This window comes from Brassica rapa, chromosome A03 (assembly GCF_000309985.2).
Source record: "Brassica rapa cultivar Chiifu-401-42 chromosome A03, CAAS_Brap_v3.01, whole genome shotgun sequence".
NCBI classification, from domain to species: Eukaryota; Viridiplantae; Streptophyta; class Magnoliopsida; order Brassicales; family Brassicaceae; genus Brassica; species Brassica rapa.
In genome coordinates, this window is record NC_024797.2 from 32298567 (window position 1) to 32323439 (window position 24873).

Here is a 24873-nt window from a genome sequence, read left to right on the forward strand (position 1 = left end):
GTATAATAAGTTTTGGATACTGATCATTTCTATCAAAATGTAACAAGACACTATCTAATTTTCGTTAAGCTTTACATAGTTTCAAATATTTATACAATCTAAATTGTTACGTTTTTCTTAGTTTCATAAATTTAGACAATCTAAATAACTCAGTTTCACTTATTTATATATAGTTATAAATCTTAATAAATTAAAGCTATACAAAGTTCCAGTTCCAATTCCAAGAAATGCGACTGTAGGAGAGAGAAGTTGTGTCTTCTGAACTCGTGTCTCGTCGCGCCGTCTCCCCTTAAATGGAAGAGTTACAACTTGTAGAATAGTTGGGGTAATAAATAGAGAATTAAATAACATGAAATAAAGTTACAAAATATTAGCATTTTCATTTATTAAATAACATGAAATAAAGTTACAAAATATCTCATTTTCTTAACGTCTTACATAGTTTCATATATTGAGAGAATCTAAATTTTTAAAATTGTTCTTAGTTTCATGAATTTAGATAATCTAAATCAGTTACTTTCACTTACTTATACACAGTTACTTTCACTTACTAATATATATTTATCGATTAGAGTTTTTCAAAGTTTCAAATCCAACCCATGCGCACTGAGAAGTCCTGTCTTATGAACTCGTATCTTCTCGAGGCGTCTATCAAACCACCCTTCAGTGGGGTAATAAATACTCAGTTTATACTATTTTCTACACGTCAGTTGAACTTCCATACTACGTGTATTTCGGTTAGAGGATCATCACAATTATAGAAGGGTTTTTCACCTTCTCCAAATAAGTAAAACGAAAATCTCTCCATTTACTTGATTAAACAAATATCTCTCCATGTCGAACAGTAACTTGGCTTCTCCCCCTCCTTCCATGCTTCATAAAATTCTCTCAAAGAATTGCTTTCTCTGAGTTCAATCAAATTGGCAGAGAAGAATACTTCTATTGATTTGCAGATCTCTTTAACTTGAATGACTGGATTGATGAGGCTAATTCTTTAAGGAAATTCAGGCTTAGGTGCTACCAAGCCGGTAATCTAGAGGCCATCTACATGCGATGTATGTATGAGTGCTTCGTCCTCCATTTACTTGATGAAGGAAGGGAAAAAATCCGTCTTGCTGGTGAGAGATGATTGTTGTGGGCCAAGTATGTAGATGTAATGCTGAACTTAGCGTTTAGTGTTGATGCTAGAGGATTTGTTCACAACTATCCTAGCTTTAGTCTTGAATTTGTTGATCGGATGAATTACATGTACGACTTCGGTATCCTCAGGCCATTGAGGTTACGAAAAACCTGAGGTGTTTATGTCTCTACTGGAAAGAATAAATCCCAACGTCTCACATGATTGTTGGTGCTCTGCAGTAATAGAACCGGTGTTTGTAGTCTCCTTAGATGGAACTAGAACACAGTGGACATGAAATCGTTGTTTCTGGCAATGTGCAGCTTGGGACTTCTGCAATGATATTCACTTGACCGCTAGCCACTGGCCAATTGAAGATCAGTTGTGTGTTTATGAGTTATGGCATGTACTTTTTATCTACTTTTACTAGGTTTATGTAAAATACATTTCATATAATATAATGTCTCTAGTTTTTCTCTATAAAGTAATCTTTATTTATTATTAACAACACTGTCTCCATAAAAGAACATAATGCAAATGTAAAAGATGCAATCAAAACTAGTTGAACTTTGCAAATCAAAAAGTGCGACTTAGTTGAATTTAGAATAACTTTGTAATTGATACAGTTTATATTATTCGGAATCTTATACGCTGTACAGTTACACCAAGATTTACAATTACAACAACTCGTACAAAGTTGTAGAAAGTTATGAAGAAAGAGATCCAAATTTTATGGATCGGGTCTGGATGGTCCGCGAAATGGTCCTGGTTGGGTTGTAAATATGCAAAATTATGTTCGTTCCGTGGTCATTTAATAATTTTTCGAATTTAATTAAAGATTTATCTGTTTTCTAATCAATGCAGCTTCTGGTAGGTGTATTTGAGAATTTTTTTCTCCGGGCAGGAATACTGGAGTAATTGATTCTACTTGATTATCACGTCTGGTGAATCGGTGATACCGTTGATTGGTTTAATTAGTAAAATTTAAATATATGTTGACAATGAAAATGTTGACAAAGCATTTAATACCTCTCATTCGAATACAATTCTACGCTCATGAAAGCGAACATATAATTGTCTATCGAGGATCTTAATGTTTATAGCATCTTTAACCCAATGAAACTCATTTGGAGGTGCTTATTTTTTTCTGATTAAAAAAATTAAAAAACGAACCATTTGCGGATCACCACATGTCAGTGGGATCCACGAACAGTGCAAACAACCCACTTAAATTGGTGCTTATTTGTGCGCTATAAGCAACTATTTTTTAAGTTTCTTAAAAACATTTACACTAAACACTTGCTTCAAGCACCTGCGTTGAAGATACTCTTACAAATTCTAATGTTTACAGATTACACTGCACGCAATTAATATTAACAAAAATTTCTATATATATTAATGTATCTATATGATTTTGTTACCATTAAAATCACATTGCAATTGTTCCGCATGTTGACGTTCCAATCATTGTTCCATTTAATATAGTTGACCTAAAAGTTTCAACATAAATTTGAACATTACAAATTTTGATAATAAAATATAATCCGAATAACAACACACTATTTATTTATAATCTACGTATAAAATTTATTAAAGATGCATGCATACAACAATTTCATCATAAACTATTGCTTGATGATTGACGAATTCCAAACGAATGAACAACCATTTACGAATTAAACAATATATAACTCGTTATACTGAAAACCTTATGAATCACTAAAGATGTATTTTATACAACACGTCAATTTTTTTGAGACTCCAGATTCGAAGTAGTGTTTTACAACAATTTAGTTCAAATTACATACCTGGTATATAAACTTATTTATTTTCACGCAAATAACTAACCCGCAGTATTTTATTTTCAGCACACAGCTTTTAAAAGAGTGCTAATTACTATACTACTTTTTCGGGAAAACGTCTTATTCGGACCTGCAGTATGAGTCTTGGGAAAATCCATGCCTGAACAATTCAAGTTGTCTAAAACATACCCGAACTAAACGAAAATCTATATTACATACCCAGATTATTAAAGTTTGGCTTAAACATACCTCGACTTAAACGCTGTTAAATAATTATTAACAGTGATTAGTCAGATGCTTAGTTGGCAGATGAGTCATCATGATCAAATAATGGGCCGTCGTTTTGGTTGCGTCTTTTTGTCTCTCAAAAAAAAATTTCACGTAAGATGTGATTTTATTTTTCTGGTTAAGCATGTAAGGAATGAATATAAGGGCTGGACGTGTTGTGATATATGAACTATTTTATCAAAACAAAATAGTAAGTGACGATCTGGAATGGATAATGATAAACTGATAAACTGGTTTCAAACAAAAAAGTATTTTAAATACCATACCAAAACAGTCTAGTAACATGTGTTTCGAACACCAAAATATTCAACGAATCCGCCTACCAAAGGTGTTTGCAGACACCTAAAACAAGAAAAATAATCGATACAGTCTTTCAGCTCTGACTTGGCTGAGTTTGAGCAGGTCCTCCTTCACCGGCACTGACCGCAATTTCCTCAGGTCTTGTAGTTTTCTGCTTCTTAGGTGGTCGAGGCTTACAAGGAACTCCGGAATTTGGGCATTTAGTACAATTATGCTCAGGTAAACCACAACGAGAACAATGCATTACACGAGCGTGTTGACTTACCTTTTTCCCTTTAGTAGGAGATTCGTTAACTCCCTTGATTCTTTGTTGAGGCTTCTTTTTACGCCCTTTAGATATCTCTCTCGGTGGGGCATGTAGTGTTGACTCGCCAGATGGTTTCCAGAACTTGATTCCTCTTACTGGTTTGATGGAGTCTGAGTATTGCTGCTGCCACTTAGAAGTCAGATACCAATGTGAAACCAAATTGTCAGTCTTATAAGTCTTCTTATGATCTGATACAATCCGGAGAGCATGTCTGCAGGGAATCCCAGTCAAATCCCACCTCCTACAGCTACATGTCCTTGCTCTCATATCAACTGCATATTTCATTCCATTCTCAGAGACTTCAAACTCACCAGTAGGTCCAGGAAGAGATGTACAATGTTTCCGAAATCTTGTCTCGGATTCAATCATCTTACTAACCTTCAAACTGAACTTCCCCTTGTGCTTCTGAATTTTCTTCTTCCTAAGATCAATACGCCTCATTGCTAGTCGTCTCATTGTCTCTAGCATCTCAACTAGTGGCATGGCACGTGCTTTCTCAAGTGTTTTATTGTATGACTCTGAATTGTTGTTGAGAGCATCTTCACAACAACATGTCGTCGTAAAAAAGGCTCTACTACAAGTCTCGGGGTTCCTGGCCATTAACGCATCGTAGACTTCTTTATCATAATCCTCCAACTCTTTCATGCTTTCTTTGTAGTCGGCTTCGTTATGACTTTCAACGACACTCCAGAACAATTTCTTCATCTGAGGCTTGTTCGGATAGATCTTCCTCAAATTCCCGTAGATATGCCTTGCACACATCCTGTGCTCAATGCTTGGTAACTCCTCATCCACAGCTATAAGCAAACCCTTCTGTCTATCTGAAACAAGTGTGAAGCCATCACCGTTTCCAAGTTTCAAATCTTTCTTCAGCTTTTGCAAGAACCAAACCCATGTGTCAGTGTTCTCTTTATGCACCACTGCCCAAGCAAGAGGGTAAATCTGGTTGTTTGCATCCCTTCCCACAGCAGCTAGAAGTTGGCCCTTAGCCATGGTTTTGAGAAAGCACCCATCTATCCCAAAAATAGGTTGACAAGAGGCTAGCCATGTCTCTCGCAGAACAACAAAACAAACGTAGAAACGATCAAAAACTTCAAGTCCAGCAGCCCCAATAACGGTTCTAAGATCTGTCGACGATCCTGCATTTCTCCTGCACACCAAAAAATAGATTTAAATTTTTAAATACTTAGAATATACATATCTCTGTTCACCAAATGCAAAAAAAAAAAATTGCTTACTTTTTAATTTCTATTTCATAGTCTTTGATCCTGCGAAATTGTTCGTCATACTCCGCTTGAATGAGGTCCAAAGCTTTCTTCCTCGCTTTTCGACATTGTTCACTAGATGGATTCAAATTGTAGCGCAGCTGAATCTGGTCTTGCAAGACTTTGGGCTTAATATCTGGATCCTCCCTCACTTCATTCAAGAACATCTTTGCAATGCGTGAATCCGATAATATCTTGCAGTGTCCATCTTTGAAACAACTATGGACATCTTGGAAAGTCTTCACCATCCATTGTGAAACAGATTCTTCAAACGAGCAATAAATCCTCCAAGAACATGGGATTTCGCCTTCATCAACTTCTACTCCACATTTTGCCTCAGATTTTATATCTCCCCATCTAGTGAATTGGATATTCCAACCTCCTTTTAATGCATACTCAAAGACTGCATCTTTAAAATCTTTTATGCTATCAAATACTTGCCTTATGTGTAACTCTCCACTGCCTCTCTTCCATCCTTCATAAGGTCTACGATTTTGTTCTTCTTCGTCGTCAGAACAAGGAGGAGTGTCTCTGTAGTTTTCATTATCTTCTCCATCAGAAATCTCACCTATAACAGCTTCTACACGAATGTCCTCTTCAAACTCATCATCCCCATTTTGATTATCATCTTCTTCAACCTCTTCTGTCTCGCCAATATTCTGATCTTCTTCTTGAACCTCTTCATTCACTACTGCATCTTCGACATTCTCATGCTCCATATAAATTTCAACAAAATTTGTACAACAAGCCGCTTCACACATCAGTCGAAAGGTGTCACTAGCATTACCCAATATTTTCAGATCCTTCATCTTCTCATAAGGTAGTTTGTACCAGATTCTTTGACCATACAAAGGCATTGGAAAATCCTCCATCAATCCTCTAAACAGAAACTCAGCTTGTGTCTGCAGCATATGTCTTTCCCCTCCACTGTATGTGACATCTCCATCTTTTTCAGTAACAAACTTCCCACGGTAATATATTTGAAATACCGTATCTTTTTTCTCACTGAAAATTCACAAAATATATAATGAGTCCGTCCAAAACCTTAATTAAAAATTTTATTCAAATTACCATTATATGACTTACCTCATTTTTAGAAGGCAGATGAATTATCCAGCCCTTTGTTTCCTAACTCTGATTTTGTCTGTGATTTTGGAGCAGATAAAGTGATGAAGATAAAAGAAACTTCTTGTCTGCGATTTTCTTCTAGGGATTTCAACGTGAAATTTTTTTTTTGAGAGACACAAAAAGACGCAACCAAAACGACGGCCCATTATTTGATCATGATGACTCATCTGCCAACTAAGCATCTGACTAATCACCGTTAATAATTATTTAACAGCGTTTGAGTCGAAGTATGTTTAAGCCGGATTTTATTAATCTGGATATGTAATTTAGATTTTCGTTTAGTTCGGGTATGTTTTAGACAACTTGAAATGTTCAGGCATGTATTTTCCCAAGACTTATACGGCAGGTCCGAATAAGACGTTTTCCCCTACTTTTTCTTCATCGAATTACTATACTACTCCTTATTAGTGGAACAAATGAAAGTAAAATAACAAAAGACGTAAGGTGGGTGGGTGACCGGCCGGTGAGGGAGTCGCCGTTTAAGGGAGGTAGAGATTTACAGGCTGTATGTTTTTTTCCTGTAAAATTTCAAATTATAAATTAAAATATCCCAGCAAATTAAAGTAGTAGCGATCGATCTATAACTTGTCCTCTTGCGACACGTAATCAACTGTCTCTTTTTGGTCCATATTTTTATGGGTATTTGTTTTGTTTAAGATCAGCAAAATATCCAAAAATAATAATACTAGTAAGTGATACAGGCTGGATTCCTCAGTCAAAAACCACCTAATCAAACCAAATGCTCATAGTCATAACCTAACCGTTAATTTCATTCTTATCTTCGTTTTTTCTCTATCATTATTAAAGTATATCTAACATTCTTCAATTATTTTAGCTTAAGAATTTAATCTATGTTTAGTGCATATATATTTATATCATCAACTGCTATACATAATGCCATAATGGTCACTATTTGGAGGTTTAATTATATTTGTAAAATAACCTACTCAGTCTCGTATATGTGTGTCGGTAAACTTAAGAGAATGGTTATTGGAAGGTTCTTAAAGTGGATTTTTAGCGGAATAAAAAAATATATTTAAGAATCTGTTCTTAGCTTTTTAGTTAAAAGTTAAGAATTTTTTTTTTATATTCCGATAAAAATTTCACCCTAAAAATCTCCAATAGTTATGCTCTAAGATATGTTATCTTGCCGGAAAATAAAATAAAGCCAAGCTGCATGAAGATGGCTTCATTTAAAACTTTAAATACGAAATTAGATCTCAATAGGAGATAAACGAAGATACTAGCATAGTTAAGATATATATTAATTATAATACATTACCTAAAAATTAATTAACCGAACGTTTAATTAGTTAATTCATCAAAAGAAATTTGACTGAATTAGTCAAGACCGTTTACAGTGATAAAATTTTATTTATTTATAGGCAAAAACGGTTTTCTTTGTTTGCTAATTCCTACAAATAAATTAGTGTAAGTTAGATATTTTATGCAGTTAAAAATATTCAGAAGATTACGCATAAACTGCCGAGTTTTAACTACTTTAATATTTTCTTTTTCAGTTAATCGAAAATAAAGATTACGGGTTGAACCGGTAACCTTTTCGCAACTCCTCGTATAAATAATACTCTCTTCTTACGCTTATCTTCTTGAAGCCTTTTAAAACTCCCAACGACAAAAGAAAAAACAGAACATAACCGATAAGAAGATCCGGCGATGTCAGGTCCGTCCCGAAAGAATATGGAGCGGATCAAAGGCCCATGGAGCCCAGAAGAAGACGATCTATTACAGAAGGTGGTGGAGGAACACGGCCCGAGAAACTGGTCTCTGATCAGCAAATCTATCCCCGCACGCTCCGGCAAATCTTGCCGTCTCCGGTGGTGTAACCAGCTATCTCCGGAGGTCGAGCACCGTGGTTTTTCGGCGGAGGAAGACGAGACGATTGTACGAGCGCACGCTCGGTACGGTAACAAGTGGGCGACGATCTCTCGTCTCCTCAGTGGAAGAACCGATAACGCCGTCAAGAATCATTGGAACTCGACGCTAAAGCGAAAATGCACACCTGAAGGGTATGATGGTAATTTAGGAGAAGGGCAGCCGTCGAAGCGCGCGGCGAGCGGTGGTGTGTGTACCGGGTTGTATATTAGCCCCGGGAGTCCGGCGGGATCTGACGTCAGCGCATCGGACGGTGGAGATCCTCCGACGTATCTAAGCTTGTCTCTTCCTTGGAATAACGGTTGCGATACGGAGACGGTTGGGATCAACGGGGATACGGTTATCGACGGTGGTTACACGGCGGAGCTATTCCCGGTGAGAAAGGAGGAGGAGAGAGGGATAGTCGGTGGTGAGTTCATGACGGCGGTGCAGGAGATGATTAGGACGGAGGTGAGGAGTTACATGGCGGAGTTACAGCGAGGGGACGTCGGTGGTGGTTTGTGTATGCCTCAAAGTGTAAACAGCTGTCGTGTCGGGTTGAGAGAGTTTATAGTGAACCAAATCGGGAAGATGGAGTAGTTACAATTAGTGGGAGAGAACCAGAAGAAAAAGAGTTAAAACTTTTCACTCTGTTTCAAGCTTTTCATGTATAGAGCCAAAGCTTAACAATGGTTAGAGAGACGGAGTAAGTCGCAAATCAAATGATCATTCGTGATTCAAATTAAAAAGTCAAAACGTTCCTTTAACTAAATAATGTGAAGAACAAAACTATATCAACGACCCAGAGAAACAAAACGTTACTATATACGGTTGATGTTTGATAAGCGATCATACATACAGTTTCGTGCTTCAGAATAAGACAAGTAAAGCGGATAAAAGAGCAAAGTTACCTTACAATTATTTAGGTAGTACAAATCTCACAAAATATAATATAACCTTGCTTCACTGAAATTCTGAAAATTTTCAATAATACATCTCACTCTTTGATTGAATCAAAGGACTCATATTCCATCTTTCTTGGTCTCGAGTTCAACCTTGTCGATTTTAGAAGACCTGAAAAAATAGATCAGCCATCTAATGTGTTTATAATAGGTATGTGTTCAAGCTTTTGATATTTTTATCAATGTGGAGGTAAAGCATGAAAACGAGAGAAAGTGTACTACAATGAATAAACACGTTGAGAATCAACTAACTACATGTCTATGTGTTTCTTTGTGTGTGTTATTAGCCTTGGTGTCAGCAAAATCAGAAAAAAAAAGATGCTTCAAAGATAGTATAAAGTTTCTAAGCCTTTTCTACTCCTTGATTTTGTCAAGAGCTTTCTGTTTCACAAGATTCTCCTCGGTATGTTCCATCAATCTATCCGTGCTAATTTATTCATCCCAACTGTTGGCAAGATATTCATGCCATTCAGTCTACTAATTTTGCTTACGTAAACCACAATAGACCTGAGAGCAGAGAGGGAGACTCGATTTGTTAGAGCATCTCAAAAAAAACTCTATAACTCCAAATATAGAGTTTTTTGCTCTCCAAAAAGAAACTTCAAAACTTCAAATTTGAAGTTTTGAAGAGTGAAATTCCAAATATAGAGTTTCACTTTTCAAAACTTCATATTTGAAGTTTCATCTTTTTATTTGCATTTTGGTCCTTCCAATTATAGATCATATTTATAAATTTTAAATATTTTTTTGTTTATTGTTTTAATCCTTAAAACTTTTATATCTCATAAATATTTTAAATTTGTTTTATAAATTTAAGTTTTACACATGAAATTAAATAAAAAATTTAAAACAAGATTTATAATATTTTAAAACTAGAATTAAACAACAAGAATATTACAAAAAACCATAATAAAAACTTATTAAAAGACACATGAAGACATAATTATTACTCAAATTTAAATATTATAAAAACACTAATAGTCTGGTATATTTGCTCCAAAACCTCCCAAATCTCCAAAATATTGACCAAACAAATTTTGTGTAACCGAAGATGATTGTTGTTGTTGTTGCTCTTGATGCTTTTTTCGTACGATTCTTTCTTGTTCAGATCGAATGTATTCACGAATATTAATATCATCGATAGAAGCTAAGTTTTTTAGCAATATTTTATTTTCTTCTTTTACTTCTTTAAAAGCTAATTTTTTTGCTTTATTTTGCAGTCGTAATTCAATAATCTCATGACCTTTTTCCCTGTTTGTTGTACTTTCGTATAAAAGATCAAGGATTTTTTCGTTTGATGATATCAAACTATCAGCGGGTATACCAAAATATTGACCAAACAAATTTTGTGTAACCGAAGATGATTGTTGTTGTTGTTGCTCTTGACGCTTTTTTCGTACGATTCTTTCTTGTTCAGATCGAATGTATTCACGAATATTAGTATCATCGATAGAAGCTAAGTTTTTTAGCAATATTTTATTTTCCTCTTTTACTTCTTTAAAAGCTAATTTTTTTGCTTTATTTTGCAGTCGTAATTCAATAATCTCACGACCTTTTTCCCTGCTTGTTGTACTTTCGTATAAAAGATCAAGGATTTTTTCGTTTGATGATATCAAACTATCAGCGTATGAGGATATCTTATTCAACAATTGTTGGCTCGTAATCTACAAATAAAAGATAAAGAAAATCATTACTTACTTCGAAATGCACTAGTTGATCATATATGGGAGCATTACGAAAATAATTTTATGGAATAATGTAGTATTTGCTTGCAGTTTAATATTTAATTATGTACTTTTATTTATAATTTTATATTTTAGTGTAAGATTTTTTTCATTAATATTTATATATATGTACTCGTTATTTATAGAAGTTTTATGAATTTACATCAACTATGACAAATATAAGGACTATAGTGTAAAATATAAATAATTTTGAAGTTAGGTTTGAAATTTTAATTTTGGAGGATAACACATTAAAACTTCAAATATAGAGTTTTGGAAACTTCAAAATAGAGTTCCTCTTTGGAGATGCTCTTAGAATAATCATGTTTATTATTACATTTAAATCATATTGACCAGAATCGAAATTATCAGTCACATTTTACATCATCAACTATAGAATTAAATAACTAACAAAACGATAATCACTGATAGCAAAAAAAAAAATAGATGAGACACTCAACTCTTGTTATTGACTCTCTAACAAAAATGAAACAATATTTTGGACCTAGATGGAGATGGGAATTTAAACCGGCCGGGGTGTTGAACTAAGATTTGAAAATTAGTGACCCAGTCCTCTTGGGCTTGGACCGGCCGAGTGCTTTTCAAATCGGGATGTATCACTTCCGTCCACGAAATTATGACCCTTCCCTGGACTGGGACCTGAGTCTTTGATCGAACCAAGTGATAAGCCATCGATAAAACCAGCCACGAGTTTCTTCTCTTCAGTCTTTGTTAGACCACTAATGGGACGAGTCTCAACAAGAACCGCACCGATCAACATGAAGAGCAGAATCGTACCTACAACACCTTTGCTCATCATTATAGTTTAAGTTAACTCGTTTTGTTCGCTCTCTCGTTATCAGATTATTAAATTTGCTGTGAGTGTTTTGTGGATTTAGTATTTCTTATATAGTAATACACGAGAAGATGCAAAGTTGAATTTTTATTCTTAACTAAGTTTTGAATTCAGAAGAACGTGATCATTGACATTAGGCTGCTTCTCGGGAAGATCCCAACTGGTTTATTGAGCGTTCAGATTCAAAAATAAAAAGCGATCAATGAGCGAAGGATAAGAAATTTAAAAGAAATTAAATGTTATTGTAAATTTAACACTGTATACCGAACATAATGTTTGATTTTTTGGAGCAGACGGCAGCTACATTTTGAAGTATAATGTGTAGTTGTGGACCAAACATAGTTTGAATTTCAATGAGAAAGTTTGGTTGTCGGTTTTGGTAAATCAATTGGATAGTTTATCTAGTTTCTCTGTTCTCAGGTTATGATCTCGAATTCAGTAACTCACACACAATAAGAACTTGATCAATAAGTATAACTCTCTTATTAATCTCTTAAGGAAAATCACTCAAAACCTTAAGCTCTTAATCACACACACAATTCGGTAAGTTATGCAACAACATATGCATCTCCTTATATAAGAAATAGATAACTCCTAATCTTATTAGTAATAACACTTTTAGATATATCCTAATCCTTTTAGATAACCATGACTCGGTAGGATTAGGTTAGATTCTTTCTCAAGCTAAGTTTAAGCTTACTCCAACATTCTCCCCTTTAAGCTTGAAGTTAGCTTCACTCACATCATAAACACCGATGAGATTCCTCATCTCCGCAAATTTGATCCGGTTAAGAGACTTAGTCAAAATGTCGGCTCGCTGTTCGTTACCAGGAACATGTTGAACTTCAACTTGTTCATTCTCTACGCATTCCCGTATGAAATGGAACCTTCGGTGTATATGTTTGCTTCGACCATGGAAAACAGGGTTCTTAGTCAGAGCAATGGCAGATTTATTATCAACCTTTATCGTAACCTTCTTGCTTTCTTGTCCAGTGATCTCTGCTAAAAGATCTCGAAGCCAAACAGCTTATTTTGCTGCTTCTGTTGCGGCCATAAACTCGGCTTCACAGGATGATAGAGCAACAATTTCTTGCTTGCAAGAACACCATGATATCGGCCCTTCATTGAGATAGAACACATGTCCTGCAGTGCTTCTACCGTCATCAGTATCAACATTATGCGAGCTATCACTATAACCTACCAGTTCCAAGTTCGTTGCCTGTGCAAGCTTAAGACCAAGACTTGTTGTTGACGTGAACTTTAGACCAAGAGCGGTTGTTCCACGTAGATACCGGAGAACTTGCTTCAAGCTCGCACCGTGAGATTCCTTAGGATCTTGCATATACCTGCTTAACACCCCAACACTAAAGGATAAGTCTGGTCGAGTGTGAAGTAAATAACGCAAACATCCTATGCTCCTTCTATACTCTGTCGCATTGATGCTCCTTTCCTCAACTGATTTTGCTAAGCTTACGTTCAGCTCCATAGGTATATGAGTTGAGTTGCAGACACTCATCCCTGTTTCTTCGAGGATCTTCATGGCGTATCTTTCTTGACTCAAAACAATTCCTTCTCTAGCCTGAAGGACTTCAATTCCTAAGTAATACGTCAGATTGCCAAGGTCACTCATTTCAAACTTAGTTGCCATCTCACGCTTGAACTCAAAGATCTGTTTTGTCGAAGTTCCGGTTACCAGTAGATCATCGACATACACCACCACGATGAGAGTTCCAGTCTTCTCATCCTTTCTGTATAGAGAGGGCTCCTTAGAGCACCTCTGAAACTTGAACTCTCTGAGGATCGCATTTAACTTAGTGTTCCAGGCCCTAGGTGCTTGTTTCAAACCATAAAGAGCTTTCCTTAGCTTGTAAACCTTTCTTTCTTTGCCTGCGACCTGAAACCCTTCTGGTTGCGTGACGAACACTTCTTCTCTCAAATCTCCGTGTAAAAACGCAGTTTTCACATCAAGGTGATGTATCTCCCAATTTTGCGATGCTGCTATTGCAATGACCAAACGTATTGTCTCCATACGAGCTACTGGTGCGAAGACTTCATCATAATCCACTCCATGTCGTTGAACATATCCTTTCGCAACTAATCGTGCTTTGTATTTGCTAACACTACCGTCGGCGTTCCTCTTAATTTTGAACACCCACTTCAAACCTATAGGTTTGATTCCTTCAGGAAGATCCACGAGCTCCCATGTATTGTTTTTCTCTATTGAGAATATCTCGTCTTTGCACGCATCAACCCATACTTCTAATTCCTTAGCTTCGGACCAATCCCATGGTTCTGAGTTGATCACCATAAGAAGTCGTTCACACTCTGTTTCGGCAATGAGTATATAGTCGTTTAAGTACGAGGGTTGTGTTCTAACCCTCGAAGATCGTCTTACTTGTCCTTCTCCTTCATCCCCACTCTCATCATCATCATCATTCTCTTCGTCTCCATTGTTATTTTCAATAACCGCTTCAGTCTCGTCTTGAGCTTGCGTACCTTCAAGCTCACGTTTCTCACTTACTCCTCGTATCTCGATTTCAAAACCTTCATCGTGATCGTCATTCATTGATGTGAAGTTGCTCCAGTTCCAGCTTTTATCTTCGTCAAAGACGACATCGCGGCTTATTTTTATTCTCTTCGTCTCCGGATCAAGTAATCTGTAAGCTTTGGATCCGGGTTCTGTTCCCAAGTGGACCAGAAGTTGAGACCTATCATCAAGCTTTCTTCTACCTTTTGCCTCTGTTTTGGCATAACAGATGCACCCAAATATCCTTAGATGAGCAAGACTTGGTTTCTTGTTCCGTAACGCCTCGTATGGAGTTTTCTCAGCCAGTGATCGCGTTGCGATCCTATTGATTAGATAGGTCGCGTGCCTTGTGGCTTCACCCCACAGTATATTTGGTACGTTCATGTGTTTAAGAATACTCCTAGTCATCTCGAGGAGAGTTCGATTACGTCGCTCGACAACTCCATTCTGTTGAGGAGAGTATGGAGCTGTCATATGTCGATTGATACCATTGGTCTCGCAATATAGTTGGAATTCATGTGACATAAACTCGCCACCTCTGTCTGACCTGAATGTTTTCAGCGTTGTCCTTGTTTCTTTCTCAGCTAATAACTTGAACTTCTTAAATTTCTCGAAAGCTTCCCCTTTCTCCTTTAGCAACACAGACCACATGTAACGAGTGTGATCGTCTATGAGAACAAAGATATACCTTTTTCCTGCTGGTGTAGGAGGTGTGATAGGTCCGCAGAGATCACCATGTACGAGTTCAAGTGGACTGGTTGCTCGATAGTTGGTTGCTTGAGGAAAGGGCCTTCTTGCTTGTTTCCCAAGCAGGCATGACATACATGTTTCTCTATCAACCTTCATAGTAGGTATTCCAAGTACTAGTTCCTTGCTAGCCATGTTCTTCATTGTATCAGTGTTGATGTGACCAAGGCGGGCATGCCATTTAGATGATTCCGTCATTGCCGTGATCTGCAAGCATTCAGGATGGTCGACAAGCAAAGTCACCTTATACAGTCTATTCTGCGATCTGGTCATTTTAACCATCAAGTTTCCGAGCTTATCATATAACAGAAGTAGATCATTCTTCATCCTTACTTCACATCCCGCTTCTGTTGCTTGCCCCAAGCTTACTATATTACTCTTTAAGCCTGGTATGTAATAGACATTGTTTAAGATCCTCTTCTCATCTCCTTTGAAAACGAATTGAATCGATCCTTTTCCCTTTATATCAATGCGGGAATCATCCCCAAACCTTACTTTTCCTGTGATTGACTCATCAAGTTTCACAAAGAACAATCGATTTCCACTCATATGGTTGCTAGCTCCGTTATCAAGGTACCATACATTCTTAGCATCCAGATCGGACTCAAATTTAGTTGGGTTTACTTTCTTCTCATTTAGATAGACAATCTCATGCATCATCAGTTCATCAGCTTCTTCTGTGTTTTCTGTTTTCTTTTCAACTGTTTCTTGAAGTTTAAGCAACCTATCAGGACATTCAGACGCATAGTGACCAAGTTTATCACATCGGAAGCAGGTAATATGAGAAGTATCTCGTCCAACTCCTTGTCCAATTCCTTGTTTATACGCATCTCGCTGAGTTTGGAACGTTCCAAACCTTCCACGACCTCTTCCTCTCCAGGTAGAGCGACCTCCTCGCCCCCTACCTCTGTTTCCACTGTAACCTCCGTATCCATCTTGCTGAGCTTCAGAGTTGACATACATTAGTTTGCTTTGATCGTCTTGTTGCTCTTCTTCATCCTCATTTATCCGTTCTTCGTAGGCCTTTAATCTTCCCACAATATCCTCGAAGCTCGTAGTATTTAGATCGAGAAGCTGCTCCAAAGACGCGACAATGTGTATAAATTTCTTCCTTGGAAGACTTTTCAGAAACTTTTTGACGAGTTTTGGTTCTTCAATGACTTCCCCCAATGAGGCTGACTTTGAAGATATTTCAGAAAGTTTTCCAACGAATGTATCGATCGTATCCCCTTCTTTCATCTTCACACGATCAAACTCCGCCATTAACGTTTGCAACCTTGCTTCTCTTACTCTTTCAGCTCCAACATGTCTCGCTTTGACTGCATCCCATACTGCTTTTGCGGTGTCTAGATCCCCAACCTGCAGAGTCAGCGCCTCCGGTATTGATTGAAAGATCAAGGCAATAGCCATGTTGTTTTTCGCTTCTACTTTGTTTCCTGGATCAATGGCTTCCCATACTTTATTGACTTTGAGAGCAATCTTCATCTTCATGGCCCAAACTGTATAGTTTGTAGAACTCAGCATTGGAAATTTAATCGAGGAGGGTCCAGTTTCCTTGACAGTCATCGCATCTTCTTCCTTAACGTCGCTCATCGTGAACCTGGCTCTGATACCAAATCTAGTTTCTCTGTTCTCAGGTTATGATCTCGAATTCAGTAACTCACACACAATAAGAACTTGATCAATAAGTATAACTCTCTTATTAATCTCTTAAGGAAAATCACTCAAAACCTTAAGCTCTTAATCACACACACAATTCGGTAAGTTATGCAACAACATATGCATCTCCTTATATAAGAAATAGATAACTCCTAATCTTATTAGTAATAACACTTTTAGATATATCCTAATCCTTTTAGATAACCATGACTCGGTAGGATTAGGTTAGCTTCTTTCTCAAGCTAAGTTTAAGCTTACTCCAACAGTTTATACTTACAGTTTCAGTTTGACTTTTTTTTTCGTTTCGCCGTAGAACGTGTGTCTCTAGCTTGTTTCTCGGTTTGTCTAATTGTTTCTTTTGTTTTTCAACAGAAATAAAAATTAAATAATATGAATAAAATTCGGTTTGGATTTAGAGTAGGGTTTTCTTTTCGGTTCGGTTAAAGCAGCTGATTTGGACTCATGGATGACACTAAGCTAATTTGACTTGTTTAGATTGCTGGTTTATAATACTGTTAAATACACCAAAACCTAATAATCAATGCTTCTAAAGTTCAAACACTTTGCTGCTATTTTTTCTTCACGACCAAATATTGTTCTTATCACGTGATTCTTTTTTCAAAAACATGTAACAACCACACTGTAATAAATTTCAACATCTAAAATTAATGATTTTGTTAGGTAGAAATCTAGCTTACAAGAAAGACAAAGCATTGGTCTTTTTGTCAACTCTTTCTGCTTACATGCATGGGGTTGAACTACGACCCTTACCATACAAACCTATGAGGCTATGATGTTAGTTTCTTAATTTCAAGTTCATCGAACTGAGTTCTGACTAGTATTCTTTTCCAAAAGAAATTTGGTTTAGTTTTTGAAAATAAATTATCGATGACATATAATTTGTATGCAAAATAGATTTTAATATCATATATTGTTCTTTTTATAACAAACATGTTCAACTAATTCCGCGGTAAGAGTAAGACAAAACTGACAGAGAAACCAATTTGCTGACCATCAGAAAACCTTCTTTCCCTATTAATATGAGGCGAAATCACTATCTTCCAAATTATTAAATAAAACTAATATGCAAGCTACTTAGAATCCGGTTCAATGTTCCTCTCTTGGAAAAAGGTGAAAGAAATTAATCAATCTTGGTTTGGCCAAAATGATATCTATTTTATTAAAACTCAAGTACAAAATTGGAGTGTTTGGAAACTTGAATAGGACTATTAAAAAAATTTGGAGTGTTTGGAAACAAAGATAGTAGTATTAAGAAAAAAAATAATGGGCTTATGTTATTAAGAAAAATTAAAAGTCCATCATATTATAAGAAACTATCTATCTGTGCCAGATTTAAAATATACGAAAATGAGTCAATCTAATTGCCTAAAACTTTTTCTTTTCTAAACTAACCATAAAACAAAATTTAAACTTTATACACATATTTCAAATCAAAATAATAATTTAAAGTTAATTTATATCAAAAATTGATTAAAAATAATACATATATTCAAAAATGGATTTTTACTAAACTATTTTTTAATAACCATTATAAAAAAATGTTGTCAATATATATAATAAAAATACAATACAAAGCCCAATTTGAAATACCAACTCAAATTATGGTTTTTATATTTCATATTAAGTTTTAAAAATATAATATATGTAATTATTTATATGATGGTACGTATAAAATATTATTAATTATATGATTACTTATATGATGGTACGTAGAAAATACGATTAATTATATGATGACAGTATATGATATATAATAATGAATAGGGATGGGATTTCGGGCACCCATACGGGTTTGGTTCTGATCGGTTTGTGTTTCGGGTTTTCGGGATCAAAGATTTAAGTCCTGTTAGGATTAGGCCTGGGCATTCGGGGTCCCAATCGGGTTTCGGTTTTATCCAATCGGGTTTTGGTTTTTCGGGTTTATCAAAATCAGCCCCATTCGGATTATATGAAAGTTCGGTTCGGGACCGGTTCGGGTTCTATCGGGTTCGGGTCAGGGTTAGTAAATCTTCAAAGAACCGGCAGAACCCAATATACTTTCGGGTTCGGGTCCCACTCGGTTTTTCGGTTTAAAAGTACCTGATTTTTACCTATTTTATAACCAAAACATGAGTAAAATCGGTTCTTCGGTTTTAAAATACTTGATTCGTACTTATTTTGTAACCAAAACTTAAGTAAAATCGATTCAAAAATAAGGAACATCAACTATGATCATTCAAAATCAAACAAAAAGTAAACATATTTACTGATAAAAAGAAAACCAAATAAATAAAAGCATAGAACGAAAACCAAGTTGAGAAACATTGTTTAACGAAAACAAAATCAAAATCTAAATACTTCAAGATTCAACGGTCATCTTCAACCATCAACCTTCGTGTAATAGAACCACCAACATTTATGTAATAGAACCACCAACCTTCACGTAATAGATAAGTACTTTAGATGTTGAATATTTCTTAGTGTATTTTGGATACATATTAGGAATTGAGATCATGTTTGATACAAGATCTTTTCGAAGTTTTGAATGTTTCGGGTTCTATCGGATATCCATTTAGATTCGGGTTCGGTTCGGATAATACCCATAACCCGAAATACCACAAAACAAGATCCATTCGGTATTTACATCGGGTTCGGATCGGTTCGGATTCATTTTTATCGGATCGGATTCGGTTCGGATTATCGGGTTCGGTTTATTTGCCCAGCCCTAGTTAGGATGTTTCTAAATTTTGGTTTGAGTTTAATTCAAATCTTTGCGGGTTTGGTTCGTGTTTGGATAACCCATTTAAATTATTTTTAAAATTTTAAATCATTATCTATTTTAAATTTCTCAAAATCTATAAATAAAATAATATATTACCTACAAATTTGAATAACATATGTCAGAATACCTAAGCTTAACATATCAATTGGCTTGATTTAAAATTTTGGATACGGAATCAATAATTATTTTAAGTATTTTTGGTGATTTGAGTATACTTTAACCATTGCGGATATTTACTTTTGACTATCTATATATATATTTTCAAGTATTTAAACCAATTTAAAATTATCATTCTTAATGTTTTATATACGTTACATCTAAAAATAATTAATATATATAAGTATATAAATCTATTTTTAGATAAATTCGGGAACCCGAATACTTCGGTTCGGATCAGATTTGGTTCTCTAAATAACAAAATTTTGAATAATTTGAATATTTAATTAATTTATGTTTGGATTTGGTACTATATTTTCGGATCGGTATCGGTTCTGTTGTTTGGATTAATTTTGTAAAACCCTAATAATTACATAAAAATAAATATCAATATATTTTTCAAAATATACACCCAGACGCGCGGGTCAAAATCTAGTAGCTTATTATTAGTGGCGTGAGACCACACCAAAATATAATAAGAAATAAATGTTAACTATATATAGTTCGGACGTGGTAGTCCATTAATATTGGAATCAAATTCGGCATTTTGATAAATTCATTATCTAGATTCTAGTCTTTTCTGTTCCGTCCAATTACACAAAATAAATAGAATCCTGAAATAAATAACAAAAGGGAGTTTCAGTTAGCCTCTTGATTTACTTAAATCCATTAAAAATTAAATATAACTATATAAGGAGTCACTTAAAGTTGCTATTCAACAGCCGTTTGATGAGAAAAAAGACGTTGTTATTCAGCTATTCATATCTCTAACACGAATATCTTGCTTGGATTTCCTCGCGTACTTGTCTTAGCTATAATTACGACCATAATCATAACAGTAAGAAAGCATGTTAAATTGACAACATGTGTCTCGATCGCATCTTGGTGTAGCGATAGTTTAGACACGGTTCGTCAATTTTCACTATATTCATATTAATTTGACCACTAAATCACATGATGACTACAAATTCCAAAGTTAAATTAATATATATAGGTAAGTTATTCCAAGTTCCAAATCTTGATTATAAAAAAAGGGAAAAGAAAAGGGAAAATAGATGCGAAGATGCAAGATTGATAGTGAAATCAAATGAAGGGCACATGTTGGGGAAGTGACGTAACAAAAAGGAAAACAGAAAGAAGATAGATAGATAGAGATGCTTAGTTATTATCATGACAACTATGAAGCAAAGCTAGAGTCCGTCCATACAAGTATTTTGTGTGTGTACCACCGAATTTGTCTGTTTATGTTATCGCCCTTCTTTTCTCATTCCCACGAGCCACGATCACAATTATGTTTTGCAATGCCATTGATATTGATTGACAAACTAAACAATTATAAGACTCGTGGATTTGTATGGTCAAATATATTCCGATCAAATTATTCGCATAAGTGTGAGATAAAATACGTACTTTATCTCCTTTACTTCCTCCTACGTCGCATCTACGCATTCGTGCCCTACCTTCATAAATCATAAGACTCTTCCAACTGTTTAAATTCTTAATTGAGTCGATGAGCCACGACCGGAGATTTAAATAATCACAAATCACTAATCATTATTTTAATTAAGCCTTCATTTCCAATGATTATCCTATTTTTTACTTCAAAATAGAAAAACTCTATAATAGATGAGTTTTGCTCCAATATTTTTCTTTTTAATAAAGATCTTCAAATATAGAGTAAAATATAGAAAATGCAATTTCTTCTCCTATAAATAGAGGAAAAAATAGCAATTTCTATATTAAAACAAAAATATAGATGAACTGAAGTAATTTTGCCTTTAAATGCTATTATAAAAGCAAATAGAGTTGAGTTGGAGATGCTCCAAAACACATTTTACTCTCAAAATTATCAATTGACTTATGTTTTATAGTATAAAAATTTGTTTAATACAAAATAGCCAAACGATATAAAAAATGAAATCATGTAGTTTAGTCCTTTCATTTTGTTCGCTTTATACTCAAAATTGGCTTTTGCTAAATATACATGGTGATTACTAACCTCTTTGTCGGTATAAATGTTTAGATCATGAAAACATGTTATCCAAAGTAATGATATACAGTTTTCTTGCCTAACTCCACTAACACAGCTAACAATATTATATTTACCAACTACTACTTGAATTTTAATTTGATTTAGAAGAGATTGATTCATTGAAATCTTGTTTATACTAATCAGTTAACAAATCCTAACTTATTTATTATTGTTGATATCGAAACAAATCCCACAAGTTAATATTCTAGCCTAATTTCATTTTCACATCTTAAGGCAATAAAAATTTACAAAAGCAAATTATAGAAAAAAAATCTTAAGGCAACAAAAATAAAGAACAACATAAGAAGCTATAATAGTTTATTTTGGGAAGAAAATCAAGCCATAATAGTTTTTATAAAGAAAACCCAAGCTATAATAGTTTCATACCTACTAAGTTAGGAATTTGTAATTTCTTTATACATATAAAATTAGCTAGCTGGTCAATAAACAATTAGCACTTTTCGAAAGGTCCATTTCTAAGGAAGTTGGAGACCGTCCTTTTAAACTAATTCCCCTGCACCATCCCTTATATCGGGTGTCTAATTCTACATCTTATTCCTTTTTATATTCTCTAACCAATTACAAACAAAATGTGATAAGTATTATTTAATTTTATTATCGAAACTCGTATCTTCCTTCCTCTCCATCCTTTTTCATCTACCTTTGAATCTATTCATACTTGTATATAAAGCTTTACTTCCTCCTCTGCTACACCTTTTGTATCAATAACCAAAACACATTCATTGTTTTAAACCCTAAACCCTACACTCCAAACATCTGAGCTACCACCAAAAACAAAAATGAGACCCTTTGGTTTGATCGTTACGGTCATGTTCTTGGTCTCAGCCTTTTCGGAATCAAGAACCGCCGATTGCAGAGTTCTCCTTGGTGGTTCATGGGAGGATCAATCTAAGAATCACGGAGTTGATTTGCGAAGTAAAGAATTGTTAAGGGTCGTGATACGTGGTTATAAAAGGCTACAATCGCTCTCTTCAGCTGGAGAGAGGATGCACACAATGGCTTCAGGACCGAGCAGGAGAGGTGCTGGTCACTAAAAGACTGTTAATCCATGCACTTACATTATTTCTATAAATCAATATTGCTTAGCTCAGGTTATAGTAAATAGTTTTCAGTTGTTATAGGTTATTATATTTATTCAGTCGTCAAAGATCAACGTTAAAGTTTAGAGGGGAAATATTCTTTGATCATACAATAGTTGGTTCCTTCTAATAAAAATCACGTGCCAATAATTGATAATTTTGTTTTTGATTGAATTTATAGTTTGAGATCCAAGTTAACCGTGTAAATTCGAGATGAATCAGTTTTTTTTTTCCATTATGGTGCATTACAAATGAAACAACCACAACACTCATCAAAAGCGTTAACAGCAAAACTACTCTCATAAAGAATACAATGTTATTTCATGCTATACTACTACATAGTAGTTAAAAATTGGATTAATATCGGTTGCAACTTCCATGATTGATGAGATGCAAACACATATTTTGTGTTCAAAGCGTTGGCCTTTGGGGTATTAAAAGGGACATTTTGTTTTGTTGTCCTTCTATGGGAGCCGGAAATATAGAAGCTATAAGCTTCACATACACTGTTCGGAATAAGGCCCAATTAGGACGATTATTACAAAGCTAGTCGAATTTATCTACAATGACAGTTTTTTTTTAAAAAAAATATTTATTATTACTAAATTGCTTTGGAAAATTGACAAAAAGTTTGAATAAATAATTCTCTTTAACCAAAAATATATAGATATTAAGTTTTGTTAATTTGGAACGGTAATGAGAAAATTAATAAAAAGCCTATTTAAAGGCCTGTTTAAATTTTCTTTTTTTACACACCAACGAGCATTTTCTACTATATGATTCATATCTTTTTTGCTGATTTTTGTTGTAAACTTACAAGCAAAAGACAGAGAAGGCGACGATGAGTACGATGAAACCAAGTCGGAGCGACGAAGTATCCGACCCAGATCAGCAGATCAAGAACTCTAACGAGATCAGAGCTTGTTTCGATTCCTTGGCACCTAAGCGACCCACTAAACCCACCCGGAACGAGCCAGCACCTCTAGGATCTTTCTCTACTTCCGACCAAACCACAGACCACCCAGAGGCTGACAAGTTCCAAAATCTCCAGTCACAAACTCATGTTCGGTTTCTCTAACTCACTCTTTTTTTTTTCACGTAAACTTATCGTCATAATTAAGATTATGGTTGAAAAATTCAGAGTAATATTTTGCACGAATGAGGTTCAGCTGCTGTTCAAGAGGAGTTCTTAGAGACAGGGGATTACACGAAGATATTAAGCAACATCACACGGTTCTCTTTTTATCTCCCTCTCCCTCTCTCTCTCTGTAATTCATAATCTCAGCTGAAGATATTTAATTTTATAGTAAAATGTGGCTTTGTTTCTCTGGAACTAGACCGGAAGTGGGTTTATCAAAGTGGTGAAGGAAGACGGTGGCGAAGATACCTTTACAGCCGCCGCTGCACTCGACGACGGAGGAGAAAAGGCGGTCTGCAGAAGCAACCCGGCTATGAACGACTGGATTCCTGCGGCCGAGGAAGGCCTAACTTCCGAGTTTTCATCTAAACCGAACAAAAGCGAGAGTTCTTGAATAAGATCTTTAACCATGTTTCTTTATCATCTTCCAGATATTGTGTGTTTCTTGATATTATTGTAATAAAAATTGAAATTAATGAACTATCTGTTTTGTGTCAGCAATCTGAAAAACAAATAAATTTTTCAATAGGGATAAGAAAAAGATTCCAACTCAAAGTAATATCCACGATGAGATAAACTTTCTGTGGACTGTATTAGATAGAGCAAACGCATACATCAAACGACATCATCTTGCTACAATAATATCCACGCTGGTCTCTCCGACACAACATTGTTTAAGTAGTTCATATTCACCAAATCTTCTTCTTTCAACCACTGACGATTACTTGATGATGATGGTGAATGGTGATTCCATTCAAGTATCAATGTTTTATCTTGTTCTCTCGAGTATTTGTGGATGATTTAATAGACGTGACATTGCCCATTCCACGGTTAAGACCAATGTATCTGTGACTCCTATTAGCATCATCTGATAATGAAATCCAATAATGAAAATGGGACCGTTGTTGTGTGACATAAACGAGAGTATGGGACTAATATTAATTTCCCCCCTCTTTTTTTGTTTGGTTTAAATGTATTTGTCGTGGTTCCTTGGTTTCTATTTATTTCCAGATATGGTTCGAAATAACAATCAAGATTAGTGATCGGTGTTAACATCAGTATAGTTATTTGCTCCCGGAAAACCTCTTTCTGGTCATCATTCTCATTCTCA

The 24873-nt window shown here is 35.2% G+C and overlaps 4 protein-coding genes and 1 pseudogene across 4 annotated transcripts; 3 read left to right on the forward strand and 2 right to left on the reverse strand.

Annotated features, from left to right (window-relative positions):
- Positions 1-3580: 3580 nt before the first annotated feature.
- Positions 3581-6170, reverse strand: LOC103862681. Its single transcript, XM_009140359.1, has 3 exons — positions 6166-6170; positions 5053-6084; positions 3581-4964 (listed from the first exon to the last, which is right to left on the reverse strand). Exons 1-3 carry the CDS (start codon positions 6168-6170, stop codon positions 3581-3583), a joined length of 2421 nt encoding a protein of 806 aa, XP_009138607.1.
- A 1661-nt stretch (positions 6171-7831) lies between these two features.
- On the forward strand, positions 7832-8905 carry LOC103862529 (transcription factor MYB73). The gene has a single exon (XM_009140239.3). The coding sequence runs from the start codon at positions 7882-7884 to the stop codon at positions 8677-8679; it is 798 nt and encodes a 265-aa protein (XP_009138487.1). The 5' UTR covers positions 7832-7881; the 3' UTR covers positions 8680-8905.
- A 1348-nt stretch (positions 8906-10253) lies between these two features.
- On the reverse strand, positions 10254-11647 carry LOC103862530 (PAMP-induced secreted peptide 2-like). Its single transcript, XM_009140240.3, has one exon. The coding sequence runs from the start codon at positions 11583-11585 to the stop codon at positions 11325-11327; it is 261 nt and encodes an 86-aa protein (XP_009138488.1). The 5' UTR covers positions 11586-11647; the 3' UTR covers positions 10254-11324.
- Positions 11648-19742: 8095 nt separating this feature from the next.
- On the forward strand, positions 19743-24259 carry LOC103862531. The gene is made up of 3 exons (XM_033286693.1): positions 19743-23687; positions 23766-23857; positions 23962-24259. The coding sequence occupies exon 1, from the start codon at positions 22325-22327 to the stop codon at positions 22577-22579; it is 255 nt and encodes an 84-aa protein (XP_033142584.1). The 5' UTR covers positions 19743-22324; the 3' UTR covers positions 22580-23687; positions 23766-23857; positions 23962-24259.
- Positions 23409-24259, forward strand: LOC103862532 (annotated as a pseudogene).
- Positions 24260-24873: the final 614 nt, after the last annotated feature.